The 23,951-nt window shown below is 59.0% G+C and overlaps 2 protein-coding genes across 8 annotated transcripts in view; both read left to right on the top strand.

Annotated features, from left to right (window-relative positions):
- The window catches only part of NCKIPSD (NCK interacting protein with SH3 domain), a 56,937-nt gene extending 54,433 nt beyond the window's left edge, over nt 1-2,504 (top strand). For all 5 annotated transcript variants that reach the window (XM_062585747.1, XM_062585751.1, XM_062585748.1 and 2 more), the window contains 2 exons: nt 49-221; nt 787-2,504. In XM_062585747.1, the coding sequence (XP_062441731.1) occupies nt 49-221; nt 787-990 (377 nt within the window). In that variant the 3' untranslated portion in view covers nt 991-2,504. The remainder of the gene's footprint in view (nt 1-48; nt 222-786) is intronic.
- A 4,679-nt stretch (nt 2,505-7,183) lies between these two features.
- The window catches only part of CELSR3 (cadherin EGF LAG seven-pass G-type receptor 3), a 34,345-nt gene continuing 17,577 nt past the window's right edge, over nt 7,184-23,951 (top strand). The window contains exons 1-8 of one of the 3 annotated variants that reach the window (XM_062585999.1): nt 7,184-10,003; nt 17,693-18,325; nt 19,659-19,881; nt 20,009-20,124; nt 22,194-22,282; nt 22,688-22,845; nt 23,076-23,239; nt 23,697-23,822. In XM_062585999.1, the coding sequence (XP_062441983.1) occupies nt 7,357-10,003; nt 17,693-18,325; nt 19,659-19,881; nt 20,009-20,124; nt 22,194-22,282; nt 22,688-22,845; nt 23,076-23,239; nt 23,697-23,822 (4,156 nt within the window). In that variant the 5' untranslated portion in view covers nt 7,184-7,356. The remainder of the gene's footprint in view (nt 10,004-17,692; nt 18,326-19,658; nt 19,882-20,008; nt 20,125-22,193; nt 22,283-22,687; nt 22,846-23,075; nt 23,240-23,696; nt 23,823-23,951) is intronic. The other 2 variants (XM_062586001.1, XM_062586000.1) reach the window with 2 other exon arrangements.

Here is a 23,951-nt window from a genome sequence, read left to right as displayed (position 1 = left end):
GGGCAGTGGGGAGTGTGAAGCTTAATGCAGTCTCTCTGCCACTTGCAGATGATCCAGTTTGTATCTTCAAGCATCAGCCTCAGCCCCCACACTCAGTGCTGAAGTTTCTTCAGGACATCTTTGCCAGCAAGGACACTGCCAGCATCTTCTACCACACGGACATGATGGTCCTGATAGACATCTTGGTGCGGCAGATCGCAGATCTCTCCCCTGGAGACAAGGTGCTCACAGGAACCCCTGGGCTCACTGAGGCTCTGAAAAGGAGCAGTCCCCAAAGTAACTTGGCCCTGCATGGGACCTGCTTGGTGCAGGCAAGACTGGAATCTGGGGTGGGCAGAACATTATCCAAATCTACCTTGGGAGATGAAGAGGAAGAGGGAATTTATCCTGCCTGGACACACAGCAGTAGAAAAGTGTGTTTGGAGAAAGATTTGATGGGCTTCTGGTGGTCTGCTGCCTTCTCTTCGGGGACCTTTTGGAAAAGGGCCATTCTGAGTGGTAGAAGTAGAGGAGGATCTTTCGGTTTTGGTGCTGCAAGGGGCAGGGGAAGCACTTATGTATGAGAGTGGGTAAAGAAGAAACATTAGTTGCTTTGGGAAAAGGGCAGTATTCCACAGCAGCTAATGAGTCTTAAGGAAAAGCAGGTGCCTTTGGAGTTGCTCTCTGGCTGGTCACACAGCAGCAGCTGTTCCCCTGCTCATGCTGTAATGGAGCCTGGCATGCTTGTTTATCTCACTTTAAATCTTTCATTGTGCTCTGTGTTTTTTCTCCCCTCCCACTTGGCAGCTGAGAATGGAGTATCTGTCTCTGATGCACGCCATCATCCGCTCGACGCCGTATCTGCAGCACCAGCACCGCCTCTCTGACCTGCAGGGCATCTTGCAGCGCATCCTAGGAGAGGAGGAAGAGGGACAGCAGTGCCAGATGGACAAACTGATCATCTTGGAAATTTATAAAGAGTTTCCAGAAATCTCTCCGGGTACCAGCTAACCGCTCCTTGGCTTGGACTGGAGCTTGAACCACTTGGATCAAAGACGTCTCCTGTTGACACTTTCTCCCCATTCCCTTCCAGTACAGCTCATACCTTATATTCCTCCCTGTGAGGCCTAAGGTTCGGACAGAGTGTTCATGGCCCTTTAGAAATGCCAGCGGCAGGAGGGGCATGGGGTGCCCCCGGGGCCTGGTGCTCTGGGGACGTCAGTGCTTGGCGGAGCGGAGTTGGGCGCTAGCTTGAGGCTTGCATACAAGGCTTGAGACAGGAGGGTATTTAACCAGCTGGTCTTGACAGAAGGGCAGAGAGCTTGTGAGGGACTTGGCAGTTGGGATGGCTGTGTGCATTTAGCTACGCTGGTGTCCTTAGGTCCCAGAGCGAAAGGCCTTTGCCTTAGGGGAATCACCTCTTTTCCATGTGCATCTCTCCCTGCAGTGACCAAGTGGAGTCTGCTGGTGCTTGGAAGAAGCTTTCGTAACATCTGTTTTGTTTTCTGCTGCTAGTGCCAATGTGCTGCAGCCCTGCCAAGGGAGGTAGCTCGCTCGCGCACTGTCTAACGCCTTGCCTGGTGAGCCTTCCGCTCCCTCCTGGCTCTCAGCTTCAATTCTAGGTTTCAGTCTACCTATGGTCTTAGAGGTCTTATCTCAGCAGCTGCTTTTTTTTTTTTTTTTTTTTTTTTTCAATCTGCTTTCTATAGTGATGTTTAAATCTGAATTTCTCGCACACTCTGGCAGCCTAGAACTAACATTTGCCTGAGTGATGCAGCTCTCGTAGGAAGCCTTTGGCCCAAACGCAATGCAAAGACATGTCCTGCCACGTGAAAGCTGCAGCTTGCCGCCTCTCTAGCAGCATTGCCCCGGGGCCCGGAGCAGAGGGGTTTTCTGTGGGCAGGGGCTCTGTGAAGCGTGTGGATTTCTTGCCTTGAGCTTCGTAGTGGCTCTGCCTCGCTATCCTTCCTCTCCACGTGGCAGTGCTCAGAGGCCGCCTGAGCCTGGTGTCCAGTAGCTCTGTTGTGACTATGCACGAGTGTGGGGAACCATTATTTATATTTCTTCTAGGTTTCTAGCAAACAGGATTAACCTGTTCCCTTGTTACAGATAGAGTCACAAACTAACGTGGATCAATTAGATATTCCTGTGCGCAGTCTGGTCACTCCCTTTCCCCAGCTGTTCCTTTACAGTGTGCTGTGTAGGAGCCCTTGGAAAGTGGAACTGGTAATACTGGAAATAGTGGGCATGGTATTCTTAGCTTGGGGAAATGACACCTGAGTTCTGCCCTGCAGGCCTGGGCTCTGGGCACTGGGGCAGGGATGCTCAGGGATGGAGGGGGTTGGCCTGGCAGCCGGGGGTGAGGATGCCTCCAGGTCAGCCCACGAACACCCAAAGCTTAATAACCACCCTCGTAGAGAAACCTATTTTTTCCCTGTAAAAAATGTACGAATGTCAAAAGGGATCCTGTATTTTCTTAAACACTAAGTGTAACATGCAGAGGAATAAAAACGTCTTAAACTGGGCTTCTGTGAACATAGTCCTGTGCGCCCCATCCTGTTGCCGAAGGGCCGGGGGTTGGCTGGGCGCCTGCCGCCTGCCAAGGTAAGGCACTGGCTGCGAATCCTCAGCCGGCACCTACGGCCGCGGCTTCGCCACTCGCGGGGCTGCTGTGCGTCTCCGCTCGAGATGAAGGGTTTAGCAGAGCCGGACGCTGGAGCGCTTCGCTTCCCGCTCGGCACGTGCGGCCTCAGCTGGCTCCTAACAAAGCTGCCGAGCCGGCGAGCTGCGCTGCGAGGATTTAATGGTCTGTATCGAGTGCTAATGAATCACGTTTTGGCTGTGGATGTTAGATGTGTGCCTGTTCCCGAACCGCAGCCCCGCGCGTGCTGCTTTGGGGGCTGCCTTGGCTGGCAACACGCGGTGGGAGGGCAGCGGTGCTTGTTAAGGCCCCCTCTCAGCTCCGGGTGCGCAGGGAGGACAGCGGGTGAATCTGTCTCTGCTGCTCGCTGCATGTCAGGAGAAGCCGAACATCAGGTCTGTGTCAAGCACGGCTGCCTGCAGAAATACCCGTGGGTCCCAACGTCACGGCCTGGGTCCCAGGGTCACGTCCTAGCTCCCTGCCGTGTTGCCGGTGCCTCCGGTGTTACTGGCTTGTGGCCTCCCAGGGTGACAAGATGCCAGCACAGCGGCTCTGGTGCTTCTGGGTGCTCTGAGCTCCCTGGTTCTTCCCGGCCCCCCTAAACCTGCTTCCGGCACCCATAGGTGCGTGGCCCGAGGGAGGTGGTGGTGTTGGAGCTAGCAGGTGGCTCTCCTGCTGCTCGGGGCTTCTCCCTGCAAAGAAAGCAGCACTCGCTGTCCCTACTGGAGTAGGGGCAGTGTGCCTTCACCCTCCCAGGCTGGGCGTTCACCTTGCAGCGTGGGACCCGCAGCAGGCTGGGGAGCAGCCTGCCGGCGAACCCTGCCCGCCGCCGCCGCGGGCCTTGGCACGCCGCGGGGAATCCACCGGCGCCACCTCTGCAAACTCATTATCCCCGAGCCGGTTCAGCAGCTCCCGCGCCGAGTGTGGTTGCTGGGCGCAGATAACGCGCTTGCGTTTTCATTATCCGTAATGGGCCGTTATTAGCCCGGTATCTCCTGGCATCAGCGTGCTTTTACCGCCGCGCAGCCCTGCCGGCCGTTGGGGGGCTGGCGCGGGGAAGCGCTCCGCTATCTGTGACCTGCGCCTTTGTTCTACTGCCTGGATTGATTCAATTACAAGCGTTTTGTGGCAGTAATACTCCGATGATTTCCTCATCCTCCCCTGAGCCATCAGCTGGGTAATTAGAACAAATAAACTTGAAAGCCTTCATAATTTTATGAAAGCATCGCCTCTCTATCGATCGGGTTTCTCGACGGCAAATCCCGTGTTCGAAGAGGGGATGTGCAACCAAGCTGCAGCGGAGGCTCCTGTTAAGCGGGCGCGTTCCCCTCGCGCCCGGGTTTTTATGCTGCCTGCCCTTTTCGGGGAGCGACGGGTGCTTGGCGGCAGCGTTGGCCCTGCGTGCGCCGCGCTCGCCCTGGTCGCTCTTGGAAGCCCCCTTACCAGCGGGGCAGAAACAGCAGCGCCCCGCCGCCGGTGCCCCGATACGGGCCGGCAAGCCGGGGCTTGCGTTTCCCCGACGTAGGCCACAGCGCTGGCTGCTACCGGGCAGTGGGCGCGCGCGCAGGGCCGCGGGCTGCTCCGCACGTTGCTGTTACGCCGACGGCGCCAGGCGGGAGGGCTCGGAGGCGACGCCGGCGGGGCCCGGCAGCAGGCTGTGCCGGGGGCCTGGGAGGGGAGCGCGAGTCGCTGCGGGGCACTGCGCGCCGGGGCTGGCGGGGCTTCGTCCTGCCGAGCGCTGCTGCTGGCCTGGCCGAGCTGGAGGCGGCTCGTGGTGGCTCGGGAGTTATCAGTCGCGGATTACCCATCTTCAGGAATCCTACGGAGCTTATAAATTAATGCGCCAGCTTCTTTAGAGGCTTAGAAATCCACCCCCACCAGATGTCGGCTCTCAGCAGCGCGTAAGCCCCACACGAACTTTTTGACAGCGCGCTGGCCACCGCTTTGGGGCCACCTGGTATTTTCCATGGTGGTCCCGAGTTGTGTGCTCAGCCGCGGCCAGGTCCTGGGGCAGGGGGGGTGGCAGAGGCCGGGGCGATGACGCGAGCCCGGCCCGCTCTGCCCCGCCGTGCTGCTGCCCCCGCGGTGGCCAGTCCCGCTTCTGCACAGGCAACAGTGCTGGGAGGGACTTGCTGGCCCCACGCTGTGACCTGCGGCCACAAGGGCGGTGTGGATGCTTTGGGGACGGCCAGATGCGGCCCCGCACTTGGGCTCTGCGTTCGCCTGGTGCCCACCCGGGGGGAGCTTGCCGGCAGTCAGACCCCAAATTAGTGGGCAGAGCGCACTCTCCCCACCCCCTCGTTTCCATTAATGATAATTGATACGGGAACATCTGCCGCCATGAGGGGAACCCAGGCTGGGTGAGAGCTGGCGGCAGTCACGCTCAGCGGTGGAGCACGAGAACGCGGGGTGCTGGGCAGAGGCGGGAACAGGTTCGACACCGGGATTCAGGCTGGTGCAGTGGTGACGTGTGGGACATTGTGTCCCAGTCACGGGGCCTCCAGCATGGTGGCATTTGCTGCATCAGAGGTGGCTGGACCTCCTGGGGGTGCCCAGGCCTGCTGCGTCCAGGCTTCAGAGGATCTCCTCCAACCCCCTCTCGCCACGCAGCCTGCACGTGCCGGCAGCGGGCAGCTCCAGAGCAGCCGCTCACGCGAGAGCCGGAGCGTGTGAACGACTCCTGCGGCATTTGGTGCAAGGGCTGAGTGGGAAAGGAGCCTGGTCTCTGCCATCAGTCTGGTCCTGTTGCCCCACGTCATTAACCTGTGCATCTTTCTGGGAGCCGCTCAGGCCACGACGGCTTCTTGGGGCTGCAGAGCAGGTGCCGGCCTCACCGTGGTGATGGTGGCGGGAGCACCCACGGCCTCCCACCCCGAAGCAGCTCTTGCAGCCCAGCCGCTCTGGACTCCCTCTTCTTCACTGGGACACGGCCGGCAGCGCCGCTTCCCCCACCGCGGAGCGCCGGGCGCTAATGAGGATGTAAACCCCTGTTATTCCTAAGCCTATTACAAGCTTCAGTGGATTAGACAGTGATATTAGTTGATTGAGATCAAACCAACAGCTAAGTTGCAAGGCTGATGTGCTAATAAACTGTCCTGATGAAAGGGCCCCAAACTGAATTTTGCTTGGAAAACAGGATTTTTTTCCCCCACAATGCTGAAAAAAACCCTGCAACTTTCTCCCCGGTGCTTACTTCCTCCCCTGTAGATGGGGTTCCTGTGGGTCTGCTTCAGTGCACACGAGCAGGCGAGGGAAATCCCTACCACGCGCACGGAGGGCCGGGAGGCCCTGGCTGCGACCCCGTGGCAGGTCACTGGCACCACCGGGGAGATCCTCCTCCCTGCGGCACACACAAACGGGATCCGGCCCTGGAGACGGCCTTTGTCGTGCGTATGGAAAACCCATCCCTGAAGATGCCCAACGCAGCTGACAGCTCCGGCTGGGTTCAGAGGGCTCTTGAGGGCTGCAAAAACTTGCATGGGAAGCATCTCCTAGAAAAAACACCGCTCAGAAGGGCAGCTTTTCCACCTTGCTCCTTTAAACACCTCCTACGTCCCACAGCAGCGCTAGCTCAAGCCCGCTAGGCCTTGAAACGCTCCCAGCGGGTGCAGCCACGAGCTGCTTCTCCCCGGGCTCGGCCTGACGCCGCCCGGGCTCCCGAGGCTCCGGTATTCCGAGGGCATCGCCCCGGCTCCCCGCCTCTGCCGACTGGAGCGGCCGGGGCCGCTTGCGGCCTCTCCTGCCTCCTCCGTCCCGCCACCATCAGAGCGGCAGAGCGCGGCGGCCGGTCGCTGCCCAGGGAGGTGGCGCGAGGACGGCGCTGTCGCTCGGCCCGGGGGCCGCGCTGCGCCGGGGCGCCAGGCACGGGCCTGCGGCGGCCGGGCAGGACCGCACCGCACCGCCGGGAGCCGTCGCTGCCACCGGGGCCTCGGCCCGGGCCGCGGTGCCAGTCGGCGGGTGCCAGCGCGGCGAGCCCGCGCGCCTGCGCCCCGGGGGGCTTCGGGCGCCGGGGGGGCGCGGCGCGGCGCGGCCAGGCCCCGGGGCCGCCCGGCGGCGGCGGCGGCGGCGGCGCCCGCCCTCAAGATGGCGGCGGGGGCGGGGCGGCGGGAGCCATGTTGGGGCTGCGGGAGGAGGCGGCGCCGCCCGGGCCGGCCGCGGCGCGGGGGGCGGTGGCGAGCGCCGCCGCCGGGCGGGGGCAGCGCGGGCGCGGGGGCGGCGCCGAGCCCAGCCGCCGTGCGCCCGGCGCGGGCGGCGCCCGCCGAGGCACCATGGCGGAGGAGCCGCCGGCCGCCCCGAGCCGCCGCCGCCGCCGCCGCCGGGGGCCGCCGCTGCTGCCGCTGCTGCCGCCGCTGCTGCTGCCGCTGCTGCCGCTGCTGCCTTTGTTCCCCCCCGCGCTGGGCGCCGCCGCCGCCGCGCCGCCGCCGCCGGGCTGGGGGCCGCCGGCCCGCGGGGGCTGCCCCGCCGCCGCGCCCTGCTGGCCGCCCGCCGCCCCCCCGGCGCCGCCGCGCCGCCGCGCCCCGGCGCGCTGCCCGCCCCGCGCCGCCCCCCCGCCGGGGCCGGGGCCGGGGCCGGGGCCGGGCGGGCGGGCGCGGCGGGCGGCCCCCAACCGGCACCCGCTCTTCCCGCAGTACAACTACCAGGCGGAGGTGGCGGAGAACCAGCCGGCGGGGACGGCGGTGGTGGCGGTGGCGGCGCAGGACCCCGACGGCGGCGAGGCGGGGCGGCTGGTGTACTCCATGGACGCGCTGATGAACAGCCGCTCGCGGGAGCTCTTCAGCATCGACCCGCGCGCCGGGCTCATCACCACCACCCAGGCGCTCGACCGCGAGAGCATGGAGCTCCACTACTTCCGCGTGACGGCCGCCGACCACGGGGCGCCCCGGCTCTCGGCCACCACCATGGTGGCCATCGCCGTGGCCGACCGCAACGACCACGACCCCGTCTTCGAGCAGAGCGAGTACCGGGAGACCATCCGGGAGAACGTGGAGGAAGGCTACCCCATCTTGCAGCTGCGGGCCACCGACGTGGACTCGCCGCCCAACGCCAACATCCGGTACCGCTTCGTCAACGAGCGGGCTGCCCACGCTGTCTTCGAGATCGACCCCCGCTCCGGTCTCATCACAACCAGCGGGCCGGTGGACCGGGAGAAGATGGAGAGGTATTCCTTGGTGGTGGAGGCGAATGACCAGGGCAGGGAGCCAGGGCCGCGGTCTGCCACCGTCAAGGTCTACATCACGGTCCTCGACGAGAACGACAACACCCCGCAGTTCAGCGAGAAGCGCTACATCGTCCAGGTGAGAGAGGACATACGGCCCCACACAGAAATCCTGCGCGTCACCGCCACAGACTTGGACAAGGACAACAACGCGTTGGTCCACTACAACATCATCAGCGGGAACAGCCGGGGCCAGTTCTCCATTGACAGCGTCACCGGGGAGATACAGGTGGTGGCCCCACTGGATTTCGAGGTGGAGCGCGAGTACACCCTGAGGATCCGGGCTCAGGACGCGGGCCGTCCTCCCCTGTCCAACAACACTGGCATGGCCAGCATCCAGGTCGTGGACATCAACGACCATGCCCCCATCTTTGTCAGCACGCCTTTCCAAATCTCTGTCTTGGAGAACGCTCCTCTCGGCCACTCTGTCATCCACATCCAGGCTGTGGATGCGGACTACGGCGAGAACTCACGCCTGGAGTACAAATTGACGGGAGTTTCGGCCGACACTCCTTTTGTGGTGAACAGTGCCACAGGGTGGATCACGGTCAGCGGGCCTTTGGACCGGGAGCTGGTAGAGCACTATTTTTTTGGGGTAGAGGCTCGAGATCATGGCTCTCCATCTTTATCTGCCTCTGCCAGTGTCACCATCACTGTCATGGATGTCAACGACAACCGCCCTGAATTCACCCAGAAGGAGTATTTTATCCGCCTGAACGAGGATGCGGCTGTGGGGACCAGTGTCCTCAGCGTCACGGCGATTGATCGGGATGTGAATAGTGCTATCACCTACCAGATCACAGGAGGCAACACGCGGAACCGCTTCTCCATCAGCACGCAGGGTGGGGTGGGGCTCATCACTCTCTCCCTGCCGCTGGACTACAAGCAGGAAAGGCGCTATGTGCTCACTGTGACGGCCTCTGACCGCACCCTGCGGGACAACTGCCATGTTCACATCAACATCACTGATGCCAACACTCACAGACCCGTGTTCCAGAGTGCCCACTACTCTGTGAGCATCAATGAGGACCGGCCTGTGGGCAGCACTGTGGTGGTAATCAGTGCCACAGATGATGACGTGGGGGAAAACGCCCGCATCATATACTACCTCGAGGACAATGTCCCTCAGTTTCGCATTGATCCTGACTCTGGGGCCATCACTTTGCAGGCAGAATTGGACTATGAGGACCAGGTCACCTACACGTTGGCTATCACGGCCAAGGACAATGGGATCCCCCAGAAAGCAGACACCACCTATGTTGAAATCATGGTGAACGATGTGAATGACAATGCCCCCCAGTTCGTCAGTACTCACTACCAAGGCGTAATCTCTGAGGACGCACCTCCCTTCACCAGTGTTCTGCAGATCTCTGCCACCGACCGGGATGCCCACACCAACGGGCGAGTGCAGTACACTTTTCAGAACGGGGAGGATGGGGACGGAGACTTCACCATAGAGCCCACCTCTGGGATCATTCGCACAGTCCGCAGACTGGACCGCGAGAACGTCCCTGTCTACGAGTTGACTGCCTATGCTGTGGACAGGGGCATCCCTCCTCAACGAACGCCTGTCCATATTCAGGTTACCATTCAGGATGTGAATGACAATGCACCCGTCTTCCCTGCAGAAGAGTTTGAGGTCTTGGTGAAGGAGAACAGTATTGTAGGCTCTGTTGTGGCCCAGATCACAGCAGTTGACCCGGATGAGGGACCCAATGCCCAGATCATGTACCAAATTGTGGAAGGCAATATCCCTGAGATATTCCAGATGGACATCTTTTCTGGGGAGCTCACAGCCTTGATAGACCTGGATTATGAGACAAAACCTGAGTATGTGATTGTAGTACAGGCCACCTCTGCCCCTTTGGTCAGCAGAGCCACAGTCCACATCAAGCTCATTGACCAAAATGACAACAGCCCTGTTCTCAAGAACTTCCAGATCTTGTTTAATAACTATGTGTCCAATAAATCCAACACCTTTCCCTCTGGGGTCATAGGAAAGGTCCCAGCTTATGACCCAGATGTGTCCGACCGCCTCTTCTACACCTTTGAACGGGGAAATGAGCTGCACTTGTTGATTGTAAATCAATCGAGTGGGGAGCTGAGGCTGAGCCGTAAACTGGACAACAATCGTCCACTCGTGGCCTCCATGCTGGTGACTGTCACAGGTAGGGTGCAACAATCTTAAAATACCTGCGCTCGCAGGACACCTTCTGGGGCCTTTGCATGGTTCCCCTCGGGGAGCCCCTTTGGCATCTTGGAGGGGGTTAGGGACTAGCAACAACATTTGGATTGGGAGATGCTTCAAATCAGGAAATACTGGAAGGTCTGGGAGTTAAAGAAGTGAAGGGTGTGATCTAGAAGAGCGTTTTACCGGGGGCTTGAGGTTGGTGGTTGTCTCTAAGAACAAAGCATCGTTATTCAGTTACGAGGATTGTCTGTAGCTGCTAGCGAGACACCTTAGGAGGTGCTGTCGCCGATGAAGCCGTGGTGTGTGCTGTAAGATCCTGGCCAGGAAAGCAGGCTGGCCCCGGGGTGGCTGAGCTAGCTGCTTCTCCTTTCTGCTGGTCCAGAGGTTGGTGTGCTGCTTTGCTCCCAGTCCCTGGTGACGTCTCCCTGCCGGGACCAAGTGCCCACGACCCTGCTGGGGAGGGGAGGGATTGAACTGGGATGTGGAGAGAGCCCCTGTAAAAATACTCTTCTACTGGAGGGTGTTGCTACCAGCGCATGGTTTGGATCCAAATTCTGGAGTGTGGTTATGGCAGCTATTGAGGGCTGTGTTTCCTGGTGTGGCTTCTAAAATTGTCTGAATCTAACTTAGTGTTATAGAAGGCAACTGAAACAAATCTTTAAGAGGTGCTTTAAGCTCTCACATTGTGTGTGTCACTGGAGTATCCTAATGCAGATGCTAATAATTCCCTGAGCTGGTTTTGTGAAGTCCCTTCCGATGAAGCCGAGAGCAGGGTAAAGATGGACCTAGGGACTTGTCTGTGAGCAGTGGGGTTTGGAGCTGGAGTTCCCAGCTGCCTGAGCTTTGCTTTCACTACAAGCCTTTCTTTGCTTGCGGAGGCATGTTCTGAAATGGAGGCATCCGTGCATCCCCCTGAACCAGAGTGACTTGGGGGGGGGAGAGGGTGAGAGCCCTTCTTTGCAAGTGCCAAGTACTGAATTACCAAGAGTGCTTGGGGCTGTACATGAATCATGGGTCTCCCCTGACCTCTGGCTACCAGCTGACCTCCCTTTTCACCATCGCTTTTTCTCGGGCTTATCCAGGGAGGGGAAGGTTCCTCTCAAAAGATGGCGTGTGGGCTTTAAAGGGGAGTTGTTTGGAGCTGTCCAGCACAGGCAGCACTGCTCGGCGGTAGGCTCGGCTTCTTTGGGGGTTAGTCGGAACAGCGGGGCAGGCTGGCCTTGGGTGCAGATGCACACATACTGATTGCTGGAGGTGGGGGGTGGTTTTGACCTTTCCAGCTTCTGCTTGAGTGTGTTTATGCAAGCCCTGCCTCCTCGCGCACTTAACCCTGCACAAAGGCAGGAGAAAATCACGTCCTGAAGTCCTGCGCTGAGCTGCCTTACAGCAAGAGGGCCCTTGCAATTAGAGTGTCGTCATCTTCCAGTGGGAAAGGAGACTAGGAGAGGTGTGCTTGTGAGGGAGAGGAGAAGATGGAAAAGGAAGAGGTGTGCTGGGCAGAGGAGTGAGCACAGTGGAAAATACGCCTTTTGTTGGCTTTGATAGGAGCTGGGGAGGTGGAGATCAGGTTTGTTCTGTATTTATTTGTTGTTAGAAGCCCTATCAACCACCCAGCTGCCAATCTTGTCTGCCCTCCTGTCATAGCTGTGCACAAGAAGAAGCTGGGGGGCAGTTTTGCGGAGCTGGTGGCCAGGAAATTCGAACCTGGTTGGCTGCATTGTTCGTCCAGTGTCAGCCTGCTCGGGAGCACGTTCCTTCTGCAGGAGCCTGGCAACAATAGCACGTACGTGGGGGACCGCAGGAGTCAGCATCTGAGACGCAGGGTAGTCCGAGGAGGGAGCAGCTTCCCTGCCTGCCTCTGGATTTTATTCTCCATTTGAAGCAAGCTGAGCCTGGAGCATAGATGGATCCTGCTAAATCACAGAGCAAGGGGCCTTTCTGATTCCCATCTCTGCTTGGCTGTGAGCTGTGTTTGTCCTCAGCTCAGGCTCATAGTGCTAGGGAAGACTTGAGCAGTGACAAACCAGTATGATTCCAGTGGGACTAACAGGCAGCAAAACTGGCCCCAGTTCCTTGTGGGTGCAGGAGCTCCTGTGTCTGCTAAAAATTGCTCTTGGCCACTGAGGATGCAAGCAGCGGGGTAGCAGGGCTGCGCCTGTGGTGAGCAGTGTGGTGTGAATTTGGTGTTTTGCATGAACCTGTCGCTGTGTAGGCTTGCAACCTTCCCAGACAGGCTTAAGAAGGCCAGACCATCAGGCTGGTTGTGAGGGCTGAGGCCCAGCAGTGCTTGGGCTGTGGTTGCTGTGCTACCCTTGTTCCCCTTGAGCTCTTTGTGTGCAGCCTTCCCCTAGGCCCAGAGCCCAAGGGTTTGTCCCTGGTGTTTGTACCTGCCCCATGCTGACCTGGGCTCCTCTTGGCTAGTAGGTGGTCTGATCTCCATAGGTAATAGCAAATTTGATCTCCGAATCTTGAAAGCTGACCCTGTTATCCAAGATGTGTCTCACTTTAAATCTCAGCCTGGCAGGTAAAATCCCTGGAGCACATCTGTCCCAACTCCTATGTCTGAACATGTCAGTTCCTTCTTTTCAAGTCAGGGAGGGGTCCCATGGCTGCTTTTGCGCTTCAACTTGTTCATTTTGCTTCTCCTGAGAACCCTTATCTTGGGAGCTTCCTCCCCTATTAGGACAGTGGGAGGTGCTCACCACAGAGAAGGGTGGATTTTGGTTCTGGGTTAAGAAATGGCTTTGGAGTCTTCTTGATTATAATACTTTAGTCTCTTAGTTTTTAAAGTTGACAGGAGAGGGATGCTGACATTCTGTGCTCTTTGAGGGCAGCCTAATTTAATTCTGAGGTCTTCTCATCTGTCAGAGGATCCTCAAAGCCTCAAGAGATCTGTCAATGCCCTTTGAGAAATGGTGAGCAGCATTCACCTCACCCATACCGGTGGTCTTGTTTTACTCTCTCCTCCTTTTATGTGTAGGCATTTTGTTACTCCTCAGCTCCAAATTTGAATGTCACCCATGTCTATGCCTGTGTCACCATCACTGTCCCTGTGGTGGCTGCTTGGGGTGTCAGTGGCCCTGCACTCTTCCCTTAGAGGGAAGAGCCTAGAGGCTTTGCTCTCTAATGCTGGCTCTGCTGTTCAGAAGAAGCTAGGCAGCAATCCACTGGAGCCCATTTCTGAGCTCGTAATCCCCCCAAGTGAAATGCAGAGACCCTGTCTTCACCTTGGGAGTCCTGCTGGTTTGTCTTTTGAGCCGAGCTGCCTTGTTTCTGTTCTCTGAGGCTTCTCCTAGAAGTGCAGTTCCCCTGGGCCCAGCCCAAGCCCCTTTGGGGAGGCCTGTGTTTGCTTTCCTGCTGGTCTAAGTGAAGGTCCCTCCAGAAACTTGTCCTTGTGTTTGCTTTTCCCCACCTGCACAGAAGGGTCTCTTGGCGATGCTTGGATATGTTGGGGAAATGACTGCTTGCTCTGTGGTCGGCAGAGGCAGTCACCAGGCTCAGCAGCTGGAACAGACTTGAATCTCTGCTCGTGACTCTGGGGCTATTGAGATGGGAGCATTGGCCAGGGCTCTGCCTTGTGAGTCAGATCCTCTGGGAGTGTCTGGAGACAGGAGAGATGGGGAGTTGCCTCGGAAGACCCAGGAGACCATAGCACAGCCCACACTCAGCGGTGATTGCTGTCCCTCTTCCCACTGAGGGGACTCCAGTGCTGACCTGGGAGTTTTGCTCCGTTCCCAGGCAGTTGGTGCAGACCATCCCCAGCCATCCCTGCTGTACAGGGACGCTCGGGTGGCTTTGACTATGTAGCAGCGGATGCCCCAGGCCTGATCAGACTGGGAAGTGGTAGCTGGGGATCCCGGTCCCCATGTAATGGTTGTATGTGTGGGAAAGGACAGCGAGGCAGGCAGCTGGGTGTGACCAAGCAAGGAGGGGGTGGTGGGGAGAACTGGAGGGGTCTGGGACAACAGCCCTTCCCAGGCCACCTTGCCATCTTTCTCCCTGGGGAGCAGGGAGAGTCTGCAGCCCATCCTGCCCCCTGGGGAGGGCTTGCTTGGATCTCTTCCTTCTATAGCTATCCCTCTTGCTTTTAAAGGTGATAATTGTCAGTCTTGGAAGCGCAAATGTGATGACACAGTGCTGTTCAGCACCAGGGTTAGAGCCTCTTGTGTCGCTTCTCCCTTCTTTCGCTGTAGGCATGTATCCAAGACACCTTGCTCTGCTGCATGAATATTCACCAGGCACCAGCTCTCCAACCACAGGATTTAATCAGAAAGGCTGAGCATTTGTGATTAAAATGCCTCCCAAGGGGGTCAGTGCCTCCAGTCAGCTTTGGGTTCTCTTTGGTGGTTTTTCTTTTTTCATTTGCAGAGGGTCATTTTCTTAACCATCTGCTTCCCTATGCATGGCACCAATGGAGGAAGCAGCCCTGGGTGCAAAGCTTAGGATGGACAGCGGGTAATGGAGGAGCTTACGAGGTAGGGCCCAGGGGCTGGACCCTGTGCCACAGGGCGCTGGCCTGCCCATGTGGAGGGGGTGGCTTCAGCTTGTGGCAGAGCCCCTTGTCTGGGGTGAGGAAGCTGTCTCACCTGAGCACTGAAAGGTGGCCCTGGCGTGAGACCCATCTGACATGCCCTCATAGCGTGGGGGCAGCAGGCAGGGAGAGGGAGGGGAGTCTAGCACCCGCTGCTAGGATCCGCATCAGGGAGACCTTTGCTGACCAGCCTGGCTCCCCCTTGTGCAGCAGGGCATCTGGGAGAGGAGACATCCCCTCTGCATGACAGCCCTAGTAGCCCTGGGCCCACTGCGCGTCAGCAGCACCCTGTGCTTTTTGCACCTTTTGCTGCCAAGTGGAAGGCGTAAGCAGCTGTCGGACAGCAGCTGCGGCCTGTGGGGCAGGCCTGTCTCATCACTGCTCCCTCACGCTCCAGGCCCATCAATCGTGGGTTCGCACCTTGTTTCTACCTCCTTGATGCCACCGGAAGGGTTTTGGTTGCCTTTCTGCTGCACTCATCCTCTTGCCCTGGCTCACGGCATGGAGCAGGGGAGTATAGCCTTGTCACGCCAGGCTTCCCAGGGAAAGGAGCATCGGGCTTTCCTGCTGTGGCCTAGGCAGTGCCATAGGTGTGGACCTTGCAGCCCACCCTATTCTCAGGCCACAGCCTCCTTGCTCCTCAGAGGCTTTGCTGGCCTCCAGCATGTCCCAGAGCTCAGCATCACATTAGCGGAGGCCTAATAACGGCCATAAATCAGATGGACATCTGCCTGCCTATTGATTGGTGCTGAGCAGCCCTCAGAGGGAGCAAGAGCTGCTCCCCTGGGCCTTGCTTCTGCTTCCAGATGAAACCATTTGCCGGAGCTGAGAGAGTGGGAGACAGTCGAGATCCGACTGAGCCTTGTGCTTGCCTGGGCCGGACGAGCACACTGCGAGGGACGGACAAAGGCTAGTTGTTAACCTCTGCTCGCTCTGTCCTGCGCCCTCCGGTTCAGAGCAAACAGATTGCCGTTTGGGAGGAGGTTTCTCACCTTGCTTGCACACAAGGTTGAAGCAGTTTGATTTCAAAGGGAAGCAACCCCCCCCCCCTTCCTTGAGGAGATTAGCTCCTGGGTGGCTGTATGGCACCTCAGCTTTCCCCAGTGGCCCCAGCCCTGCGCGAGCCTTATCTCCAGAGCTCCAGCACCGACGTGGAGGCTTGTGCTTTTGCTGGAATTCACAGGGTCGCTGGAAAGCTTTCACCCTCTGAAGGGGGGGGGGGGAAGAAAGGAAACATTTCAATCTTTAAATCCTCCTGCACTGCAAACTTCAAACGGGGCTGAGGGAAATCAAAAGACATTACAGCATGGCGGGCACGGGGAGAGAGGAACAATACAGGCCGCTTTGCATGCGAGACTGGGAGCTGTGGGATGGGCAGGGGGATAGTAGGTTGGTGTTTAAACCCGCCAGCCTTCGTCTCCTTATATTCAGGAAACTGGGGCTCACAGGGCGGCCAGGAAGCCTGCTGTTGCCTGTGCCAAATTGCCTTGTGTTGCGTGAGACAGAGGAGTGCTGTGAAGTGACTGGGCTGAGTTTGCCAAACTTGTTCCACGTGTGACCTCAGCACAGCCTAGCCATGGCTGCCTGGTGGTGACAGCCTAGTCTGTCTTCTCCATGTGGCCTGGTAGCAGTGCTCGATTTGCTGCAGACAACAAGCGGGCGTCCAGGTTACATCTGTGTGCAGGACTGACCATGGTTTCCTAGGGAAATCAGGAGTGTGGTCATACCTGGCTTTCTGTCTCCCTCTCATGTTGGCTGGTGTTGGCCACGTTTGCAGCAAGGTTTGACTCTCAAAGATAGCGAGTTCCCGTGGGTTTCTGGGAGCCGGATAGGTTGGGTGAGGAAGCAGGTCCAAAACTGCATTGCTGCTAGAGCAGCTGCTGCACTGGGAGCAAGGTGGTCGTCTGTCCTGGCTGGCACTCCGGTGCCTGGCCAACCTGCGTGCCTACAGCACGACTGCCTCTCGTCCAGCCGGGAGCTCGGGGACGGGGGGCTGAGGGTTGGTGTGGGGACACAGGGGGAGACCGGACGTAGCACAAGACTGGGCGCACAAGGCGGTGCTGTGTTTCAGCAGCCCTCGTGCCCAGGGGGTGACACCTCCACCTCAGAAGCAGCTGCCTTTTGTGGCAGCACGGGGGACACAAGCAAAGGGGTACCGAGGTCATGGGTGTTTGGCAAAGCACTGTGGCCATGAGACTGCGCGAAGCACAGCTAGTCACCGGGAGCAGCTCGGAGCCAGGAGGCAACGCCTGGGGCTTGCAGCAGGCCCAACTGCTGGCTTTCACTAGCCAGGTGGCTTTGCACAGACTGCCCTCCTTCCCTGGGGCTCATCGCTGTGGCTACTGGTGGCTTCATAGGGTCTGGTCTCTTGAGTATAGGGCATGCTGGCACTTTGGTGGGCTTAAAATTTTGGGGGGAAACTGCTGCTAACAGCCAAAATCCTGGAAGCGGACAGGCAGGCAAGTTGGCAAGCGGTGTGTGTGCGTGTGCGCACCCACGTGTTTGTGCCTCGAAGACATGGTGCAAGATCGCAAGAGAGAGGGAGTTTGTTTCCAAGGAAAATAAAGATTAAAGAGAATTAAACAAACATGGAGATTGGTCGAGGGAGGAAGAGATGGAGAGCAGATGGTGTGAAGGGAGGAAGGAGGGAGACAGGCACAAAAGCTGTGGAGACCCAGGGGGAGAGAAGAAAGAAAGGCAGGAAGAGAGCACAGGAAAGGCAGCATGGGGGAGGCAGACAGGGGCGGTCAGGACACCGCAGGGAAGTAAAACTCCCCAGGCCTTGGCATCGGCTCCTGTGTTTGCTCAGCCTCCTGCTGGGCCTCCCTTCTGCCCATTTCTTTCCAGCATCTTTGTTCATGGGAGCTCAGTTTGCTGCCTAGATCTAGAACGGGGAAAACCTGAGAGTTATTTTAGTAGAGAGCTGGAGGCATGGGAGAGCTCACCCTTGAGCCCAGCGAGGTGAGGGCAGGTGGCAGTCTGCTACCCTCCCCGTACCGTGGCTCCAAGCTGCAGCTGCCCTAGCCAAGGGCTCGGGCTTTTCGGGGTGCTCTGGTCTGGGAGGCCCTGCCCCCGGATGGGAGGGAGGAGGATCTCCAAGCAAGACCTGCGGCATGTCCCTGTTCCCTCCTGCAGATGGGATCCACAGCGTGACAGCCCAATGCGTCCTGCGGGTGATCATCATCACAGAGGAGATGTTGGCCAACAGCATCACAGTGCGACTGGAGAACATGTGGCAGGAGCGCTTCCTCTCCCCACTGCTGGCCACGTTCCTGGAAGGGGTGGCCACTGTGCTTGCAACGCCCAAGGAGGACGTCTTCATCTTCAACATCCAGAATGACACGGACGTGGGCGGCACAGTGCTCAATGTTAGCTTCTCGGCCCTGGCGCCGCGGGGTGGGCACTACTTCAGCTCAGAGGAGCTGCAGGAGCAGCTGTACATGAAGCGCATGGCACTGACAGGTGCCTCCATGCTAGAGGTGCTGCCCTTCGACGACAACGTCTGTCTGCGGGAGCCCTGCCAGAACTACATGAAGTGCATCTCCGTCCTCAAGTTCGACAGCTCGGCCCCCTTCATCACCTCCCCCTCCACCCTCTTCCGGCCCATCCACCCCATCACCGGTCTGCGGTGCCGCTGCCCTCAGGGCTTCACGGGGGACTACTGTGAAACGGAGATCAACCTCTGCTACTCTAATCCCTGCCTCAATGGTGGGGTCTGCACCCGCAAGGAGGGAGGTTACACGTGCGTCTGCCGCCAGCCCTTCAGCGGTGAGTGCCGTGGCTGGGGCACAGGTGGGAGCCCCCTGGGTGAGCTGGTCTCCTGGGCTTGGTGTCTGTCCCAGGCAGCTTCTGCGTCGGGGTGGGCAGGAACTGCTAGGTCAGGTACTTCGCACAGGACTGGATTGGTGAGATGTGGCCTGTCTTGGAGCTCGGGGCGGGTCACGCCGTGGCAGGCGCTCTCCCCAGCTCGGCTGTGGGTGACGGGGCCCCTCGCTGCCTGCCAGGCTGTGTTTCCATGATGCTGGATACCCAGGGCTGAGGTTGCTATAGAAATGTGACTTGTAAGTAGGTGGCACGGAGGACTCTTGGGGACCCTGGCTGCCACTTCCCCACCAGGACAGCTTTGTCCATGGAGCAGGAAGACAAAGCTGTGCCCAGACTGGGATAAATGAGACCAGGGGCAAAGCTGTCGTAGGGAGCTGGGCGTGCCGAGGCTGAAATGCCTGATCTTAGCTCTCCCAACAACTCTGGTCTTGCTCAGCAAGGGCTGGTGCTCTTGGAGTCCTTATGTTTAACTCTGGCAAACCCACCATTTGGGAGGGGGAGCCTGGGTGCAGCTGCCCCACGAGGGAGGGTCTGATGCGGGCAAGCGCAGGCCAGCTGTGGGTGAACCCCTGCAGGAGAAAGCCTGTCTCTTCTTGCCCCAAGGCCCCGTCAGGCTGTGGACACCTGTGCCTGGCTACTGTCAGCCAGGGGTGAGGGAAGGTGGCCTGTGCCTATGGGGGGCGAGGCGGGGGGAGCAGCCCTGCCGTGCTCTCCCCACCAGCAGGCACCGCGCGAGGCAGGGAAGCGCGGCAGCAGATGGCTGCGGTGGAGCCGCTTTCCTGTCGTGGCTCCTGGTGAGATAAGCAGAGTCAGTGGTAATTAACCCCCGGCATTTGAAGCGTGAACAGCCATTAGCAGAAGGGTTAATGAGCTCGTTTCCCTGTCACTTCATGCTGTCTCTGCATCCTCCCCACGTGCCACCGAGCAAGTAATGGGAGCAGGATCGCAGCAGAGCGATTCTCTGCATGCTTTGGGGATGGCACTGGAAAAGAGCCCGGCTGGCCTTCCTGAGCTGTGCTGCCATCCGGATAGCCACGGAGATCAGCCCGTCCGGAGGCGTTTGGACGTTTGGGGAGCCAGTCCCAGGTCCTCCTTCCCTCTCCACCCTGCCTGTGGCTGGCTACTGTCAACCAGGGGTGACTCTGCCCAGCCCTGCTGTGACCAGGACTCTCCTGTCCTCTTCTCACATTGTCCTGGTCCAAACTTGGCTCTTCTACTGGAGTTAAGGTCCCCTCCAACCTATGTGCTAGGGCCTCTCGTTTTGCTCCCCCACCAGGCGAGAACTGTGAGGTGGACAGCCGCTCGGGGCGCTGCACGCCTGGCGTGTGCCGCAACGGGGGCACGTGCACCAACGGCACCGACGGGGGCTTCCGCTGCCAGTGCCCGGCGGGCGGCTTTGAGGCACCGCTCTGCGAGGTGTCCACGCGCTCCTTCCCGCCGCGCTCCTTCGTAATGTTCCGGGGTCTCCGCCAGCGCTTCCACCTCACCCTTGCCCTCTCGTGAGTGCTCTCCCTCTGCCGCGTCTCGTCTCGTCCCTGTGCCACGATGCTACCCTGCGCGATTTGCGCTGGTGCATGCTGTGGGAGTACCTGCTCCTGGTTGCACACGCTGCTCCTTTCGCCCCAGGTTTAGCACGCTGGAGCCCAGTGGCCTTCTGCTCTACAACGGGCGCCTGAATGAGAGGCACGACTTCCTGGCGGTGGAGATCATTGAGGGGCAGCTCCAGCTGAAATACTCCACAGGTAGGCTTAGCCCTTCGCGTTACGGGATATGTGCCGTGGGAGCTGGGGAAGGCTCTGAGCCAGCCGAGCTTGGTGCTGGCCTTGAGCGATGGTGGGGGAGATGTGGTTGGGAGAGGGGTGTGTGTGTGTGTCAGGGGTTGGCACAGAGGGTGTGTCTATGTGATGATATATGTGTATATCTGTGGTGCATGTGTCTAAGGACCTTCTTTAGGCCTGGGAGTGTAAGTGCAAATGCAGCAGGGGGGGCTGCACGTATGAGCTGGGACCAAGCAGGACGCTAGGATGCTGGGGAGAAAGCTTGCCCAGGCTCGGTGTCCATACCTATGGGTGGGTGTCCCTGTGCCCGCGAACATGCACAAGCAGGGCTGAGCGCAGAGGGAGATAATCTGTTCTCACATTGGTGTTGCTGCTCAGGTTGTCTGTGGCACCCAGCCCGTGCTGCTCCCGTGGACTGAGCCAACAGCCGTGAGCAGGTGCTGCCTTTGCCACTTCGCTTTTCTTCTCGGGACAGAGAGGAGCTGGTGGTGGCTGTGCCTCTGCCTTCCTGCCCCGTTCTGCGTCACTGGGAGCTTTGTTTCCTGCCTTGCCCTGAGCCAGTCAGGAGACAAAGACTCTGTTGGGAGGGTGTTCCTTATCCCTTCAGCCCGAGCCCCACTGCACCGTGCCCCTGCTGTTCGTAGGATCACTAAGGTTGGAAGGGACCTCTGGAGATCATCTAGTCCAACCTCCCTGCTCAGCAGGGTCACCTAGAGCATGTTAGACAGGGTTGCATCCAGGCAGGCCTTGAAGATCTCCAGAGAAGGAGACTCCACAACCTTCCTGGGCAACCTGTGCCAGCGCTCCATCACTCTCAGTGAAGAAATTCCCCCTCACCTTCAGGCAGAGCTTCCTGTGCTTCAATTTCTGCCCATTGCCTCTTGTCCTGTCACATGGGGCAAGTGAAAAGAGTTTGTCTCCGTCCTCTTGACACCCTCCCTTCAGGTACTTGTACACATTGATAAGATCCCCCCCTCAGGCTTCTCTTCCCCAGGCTGAAGAGGCCCAGCTCTCGCAGCCGTTCCTTGTAGGGCAGGTGCTCCAGCCCTCTGATCATCTTCGTAGCCCTACGCTGGACCCTCTCCAGTAGCTCCGTGTCTCTCTTGTACTGGGGAGCCCAGAACTGGACACAGTACTTGAGATGAGGCCTCACTAGGGCTGAGTAGAGGGGGCAGGATCACCTCCCTTGAACTGCTGGCAACAGTCTTCCTAATGCACCCCAGGAAAGTTCCCACTGCTGCCATCCTGAAGGGCGTCAGGATGAGCTGCTGGGGGAGCTGGGCCCTCATGCTAATGCCTGGGGTTTCCCTCCTGCCCTGGGGGACAGTGTTGCTCTCCTCTTCTGTACGCAGTGCCATGTGGCCATCCTGTCACTGCCGTGGGTCTGCTGAGCTTCTCAGGATTTGGCCCAGCAGTGAGTAGGTGGCTGGGAAGATTATATATAAGGGAGATTTCTATTCCAAGGCCTCTGCTGGAAAAATAGCAAGCTGGAAGGCAGTGCCAGGTGGGTGACTGATGACAGGAATGTCCCCTGCACTGATACTGAGCTCTCGTCTGTCAACCGGAGGGAAGGAGATTGACAGCATTCAACCGATGGCTCAGTGGGAGCAAACAAAGCCTCTTTCTGCTGATAAATTGAGGGGGTTTATGCAGGAAAGGACTGAGATGTTGAGGCATGGAGAAACTGTCCCTGAGTTGGAGTGAGGGGGCTCTGCAGGGTCAAGTACTGGTATGGGGCCAGAGACATGATGCCAGGCACTCCAGACGGTAGCCAGAAAAATGCAAGGAATTCAACCTGGACTGAAGCAGCTGTCCTGGCGCCCTGGGGCCTGCTCGCTGCCATCCCAGGGCTGCGGTTTTCCTCCTGCCCTGTTCCTTGCACAATGCCACGTCAGGCAGGGACAGTATGCCAAGCTTGAATCCCTTCTGCATCCTTGTGCGAGGCTGTTTGCAGTGTGGCGTGCTTGTAAGAGGGGGCAACACATCCAGAGGGCTGCCTGGCTTGCTTCAGCGTTTAATCCCTGTCCCTGCAGGAGAGTCGAGCACAGTGGTGAGCCCGTACCTGCCCGGCGGTGTGAGCGATGGGCAGTGGCACACGCTACAGCTCCACTACTACAACAAGGTACGTGCGCCCCTGCCTGTCCCCGCATGCGCGTGGGTCTCTCCCCGTGGGGCCTTTTGCTTTGTGTGGTGCTGCGGCTGGAGGCTTTTCCCCAGCTCTGCCTCATGGAGTAGGCAGAGCCTGTTATCTGGCCCGAACAGTGGGTGCGGCAGGGGACATGGCTGGACAGAGAGAGGAATTAGTCCTGAAGATCGTGTTTGGAGGCTGCAGCAATGTGCTCTGTGCCGTGTCCTCAGCAGTGTCCGTCTCCAGCCCTGTTTGCTCTGCTTAGCTGGAGACTTCTCGTGGGGTTCGCTTGTGTGTGTGGCACTGGAGTGGTGCCTGGGCCGTAGCCCCGTCCCTGCTGTTGTGTGAGGCTGGCTGGTGGGGGAACGTGTGCCTCTAATGCCTGACATTTGGTTTCAGCCCAAGGTCAGTGCCCTGGGGGTGGTGCAGGGCCCCTCCAAGGACAAGGTGGCTATCCTGACAGTGGATGAATGCGACGCCTCGGTGGCCCTGCAGTTTGGCAGCGAGATTGGGAACTACTCCTGTGCTGCGGAGGGTGTGCAGTCCAGCTCGAAGAAGTGAGTTCCTCAGGGATCTGCTGGGCACAGCTGGGAGGGGGAGAGGAGCAGGACGCCTGGGTCCCCAGTGGAGTCAATCCGTCACGTCTGGCAGAGCTGTAGTTCCAGGTCCTTGGCTGCATGTGCCTGCCCCTGGAGAGATGTCCCCTTCCAGCCTCTCAAAGAGCAGAGCTGGCTGGCCAGTCTGAGGCCACTGTGGATCTTACGCCCCTGGGCTTCTCTCCTTTCAGGTCCCTGGACCTCACAGGCCCCTTGCTCCTTGGAGGGGTCCCAAATCTGCCTGAAAACTTCCCTGTCACTCACCGTGACTTTGTGGGATGCATGAGAGACTTATACATCGACAGCAAACGCATTGACCTGGCCTCCTACATTGCCAACAACGGAACTGCTGCAGGTATCTCTGCTGGCCCCTGCCCTGCGATTTCCCCCTCCTGCTCACCCTGCAGCGCTGCCGGGCTGTAAGAGTGACATGGCAGTATGACCAGAGCCGAGCAGGTTCCCATCGGAGTGGGGCTGTGGATCCCCCTAAATCAGCCAGGGCTCCCCCCCACCAAGCTGGTGTCCTGGAAGTGTCTGCTGATCCTGTGCGCAGGCCTGCAGAGCCAGCCTCTCTGGAAGATGCTGCTGAGAGTCAGACCAGCTCTGCAGTGTCTTTTTCCTGACGTATGGAGCAATGACAGCCTTTACACTTCTCCCTGAGCGGGCAGGACCTGTGCTGAGAAGCCCAGTGACTGTGCCTGTCCCTTGGCAGCCAGGGGAAGGGCCGTGGGGGCCAGTGGTGTTTCCCCATGCTGGCTCGGGGGAGGTGGAGAGGAGGTTGAGGCTGATGTGGGCGACTTTGATACCTCCAGGCTGCCACGCCAAGCACTCCTTCTGCGACTCCAGTCCCTGCAAGAACGGCGGCACCTGCTCCGTGAGCTGGGGAACCTACTCCTGCCTCTGTCCCGTTGGCTTTGGGGGCAAAGACTGCCGCCACCGTGAGTGAATGGTTGCTGCTGGATGTGGGCAGGGTGGGACATAGTGCTAGGATTGCTGTGGAAGCAGGGTGAGGGGGACCTGTACGATGAGCTAGGTGTGTTGTCCCTGCATTTAGTGTTCTCTGTGTA

This window comes from Rhea pennata, chromosome 12 (assembly GCF_028389875.1).
Source record: "Rhea pennata isolate bPtePen1 chromosome 12, bPtePen1.pri, whole genome shotgun sequence".
Taxonomy (NCBI): domain Eukaryota; kingdom Metazoa; phylum Chordata; class Aves; order Rheiformes; family Rheidae; genus Rhea; species Rhea pennata.
The sequence above is the reverse complement of the archived record's forward strand: the minus strand, read 5'-3'. Positions and strand labels throughout refer to the sequence as shown.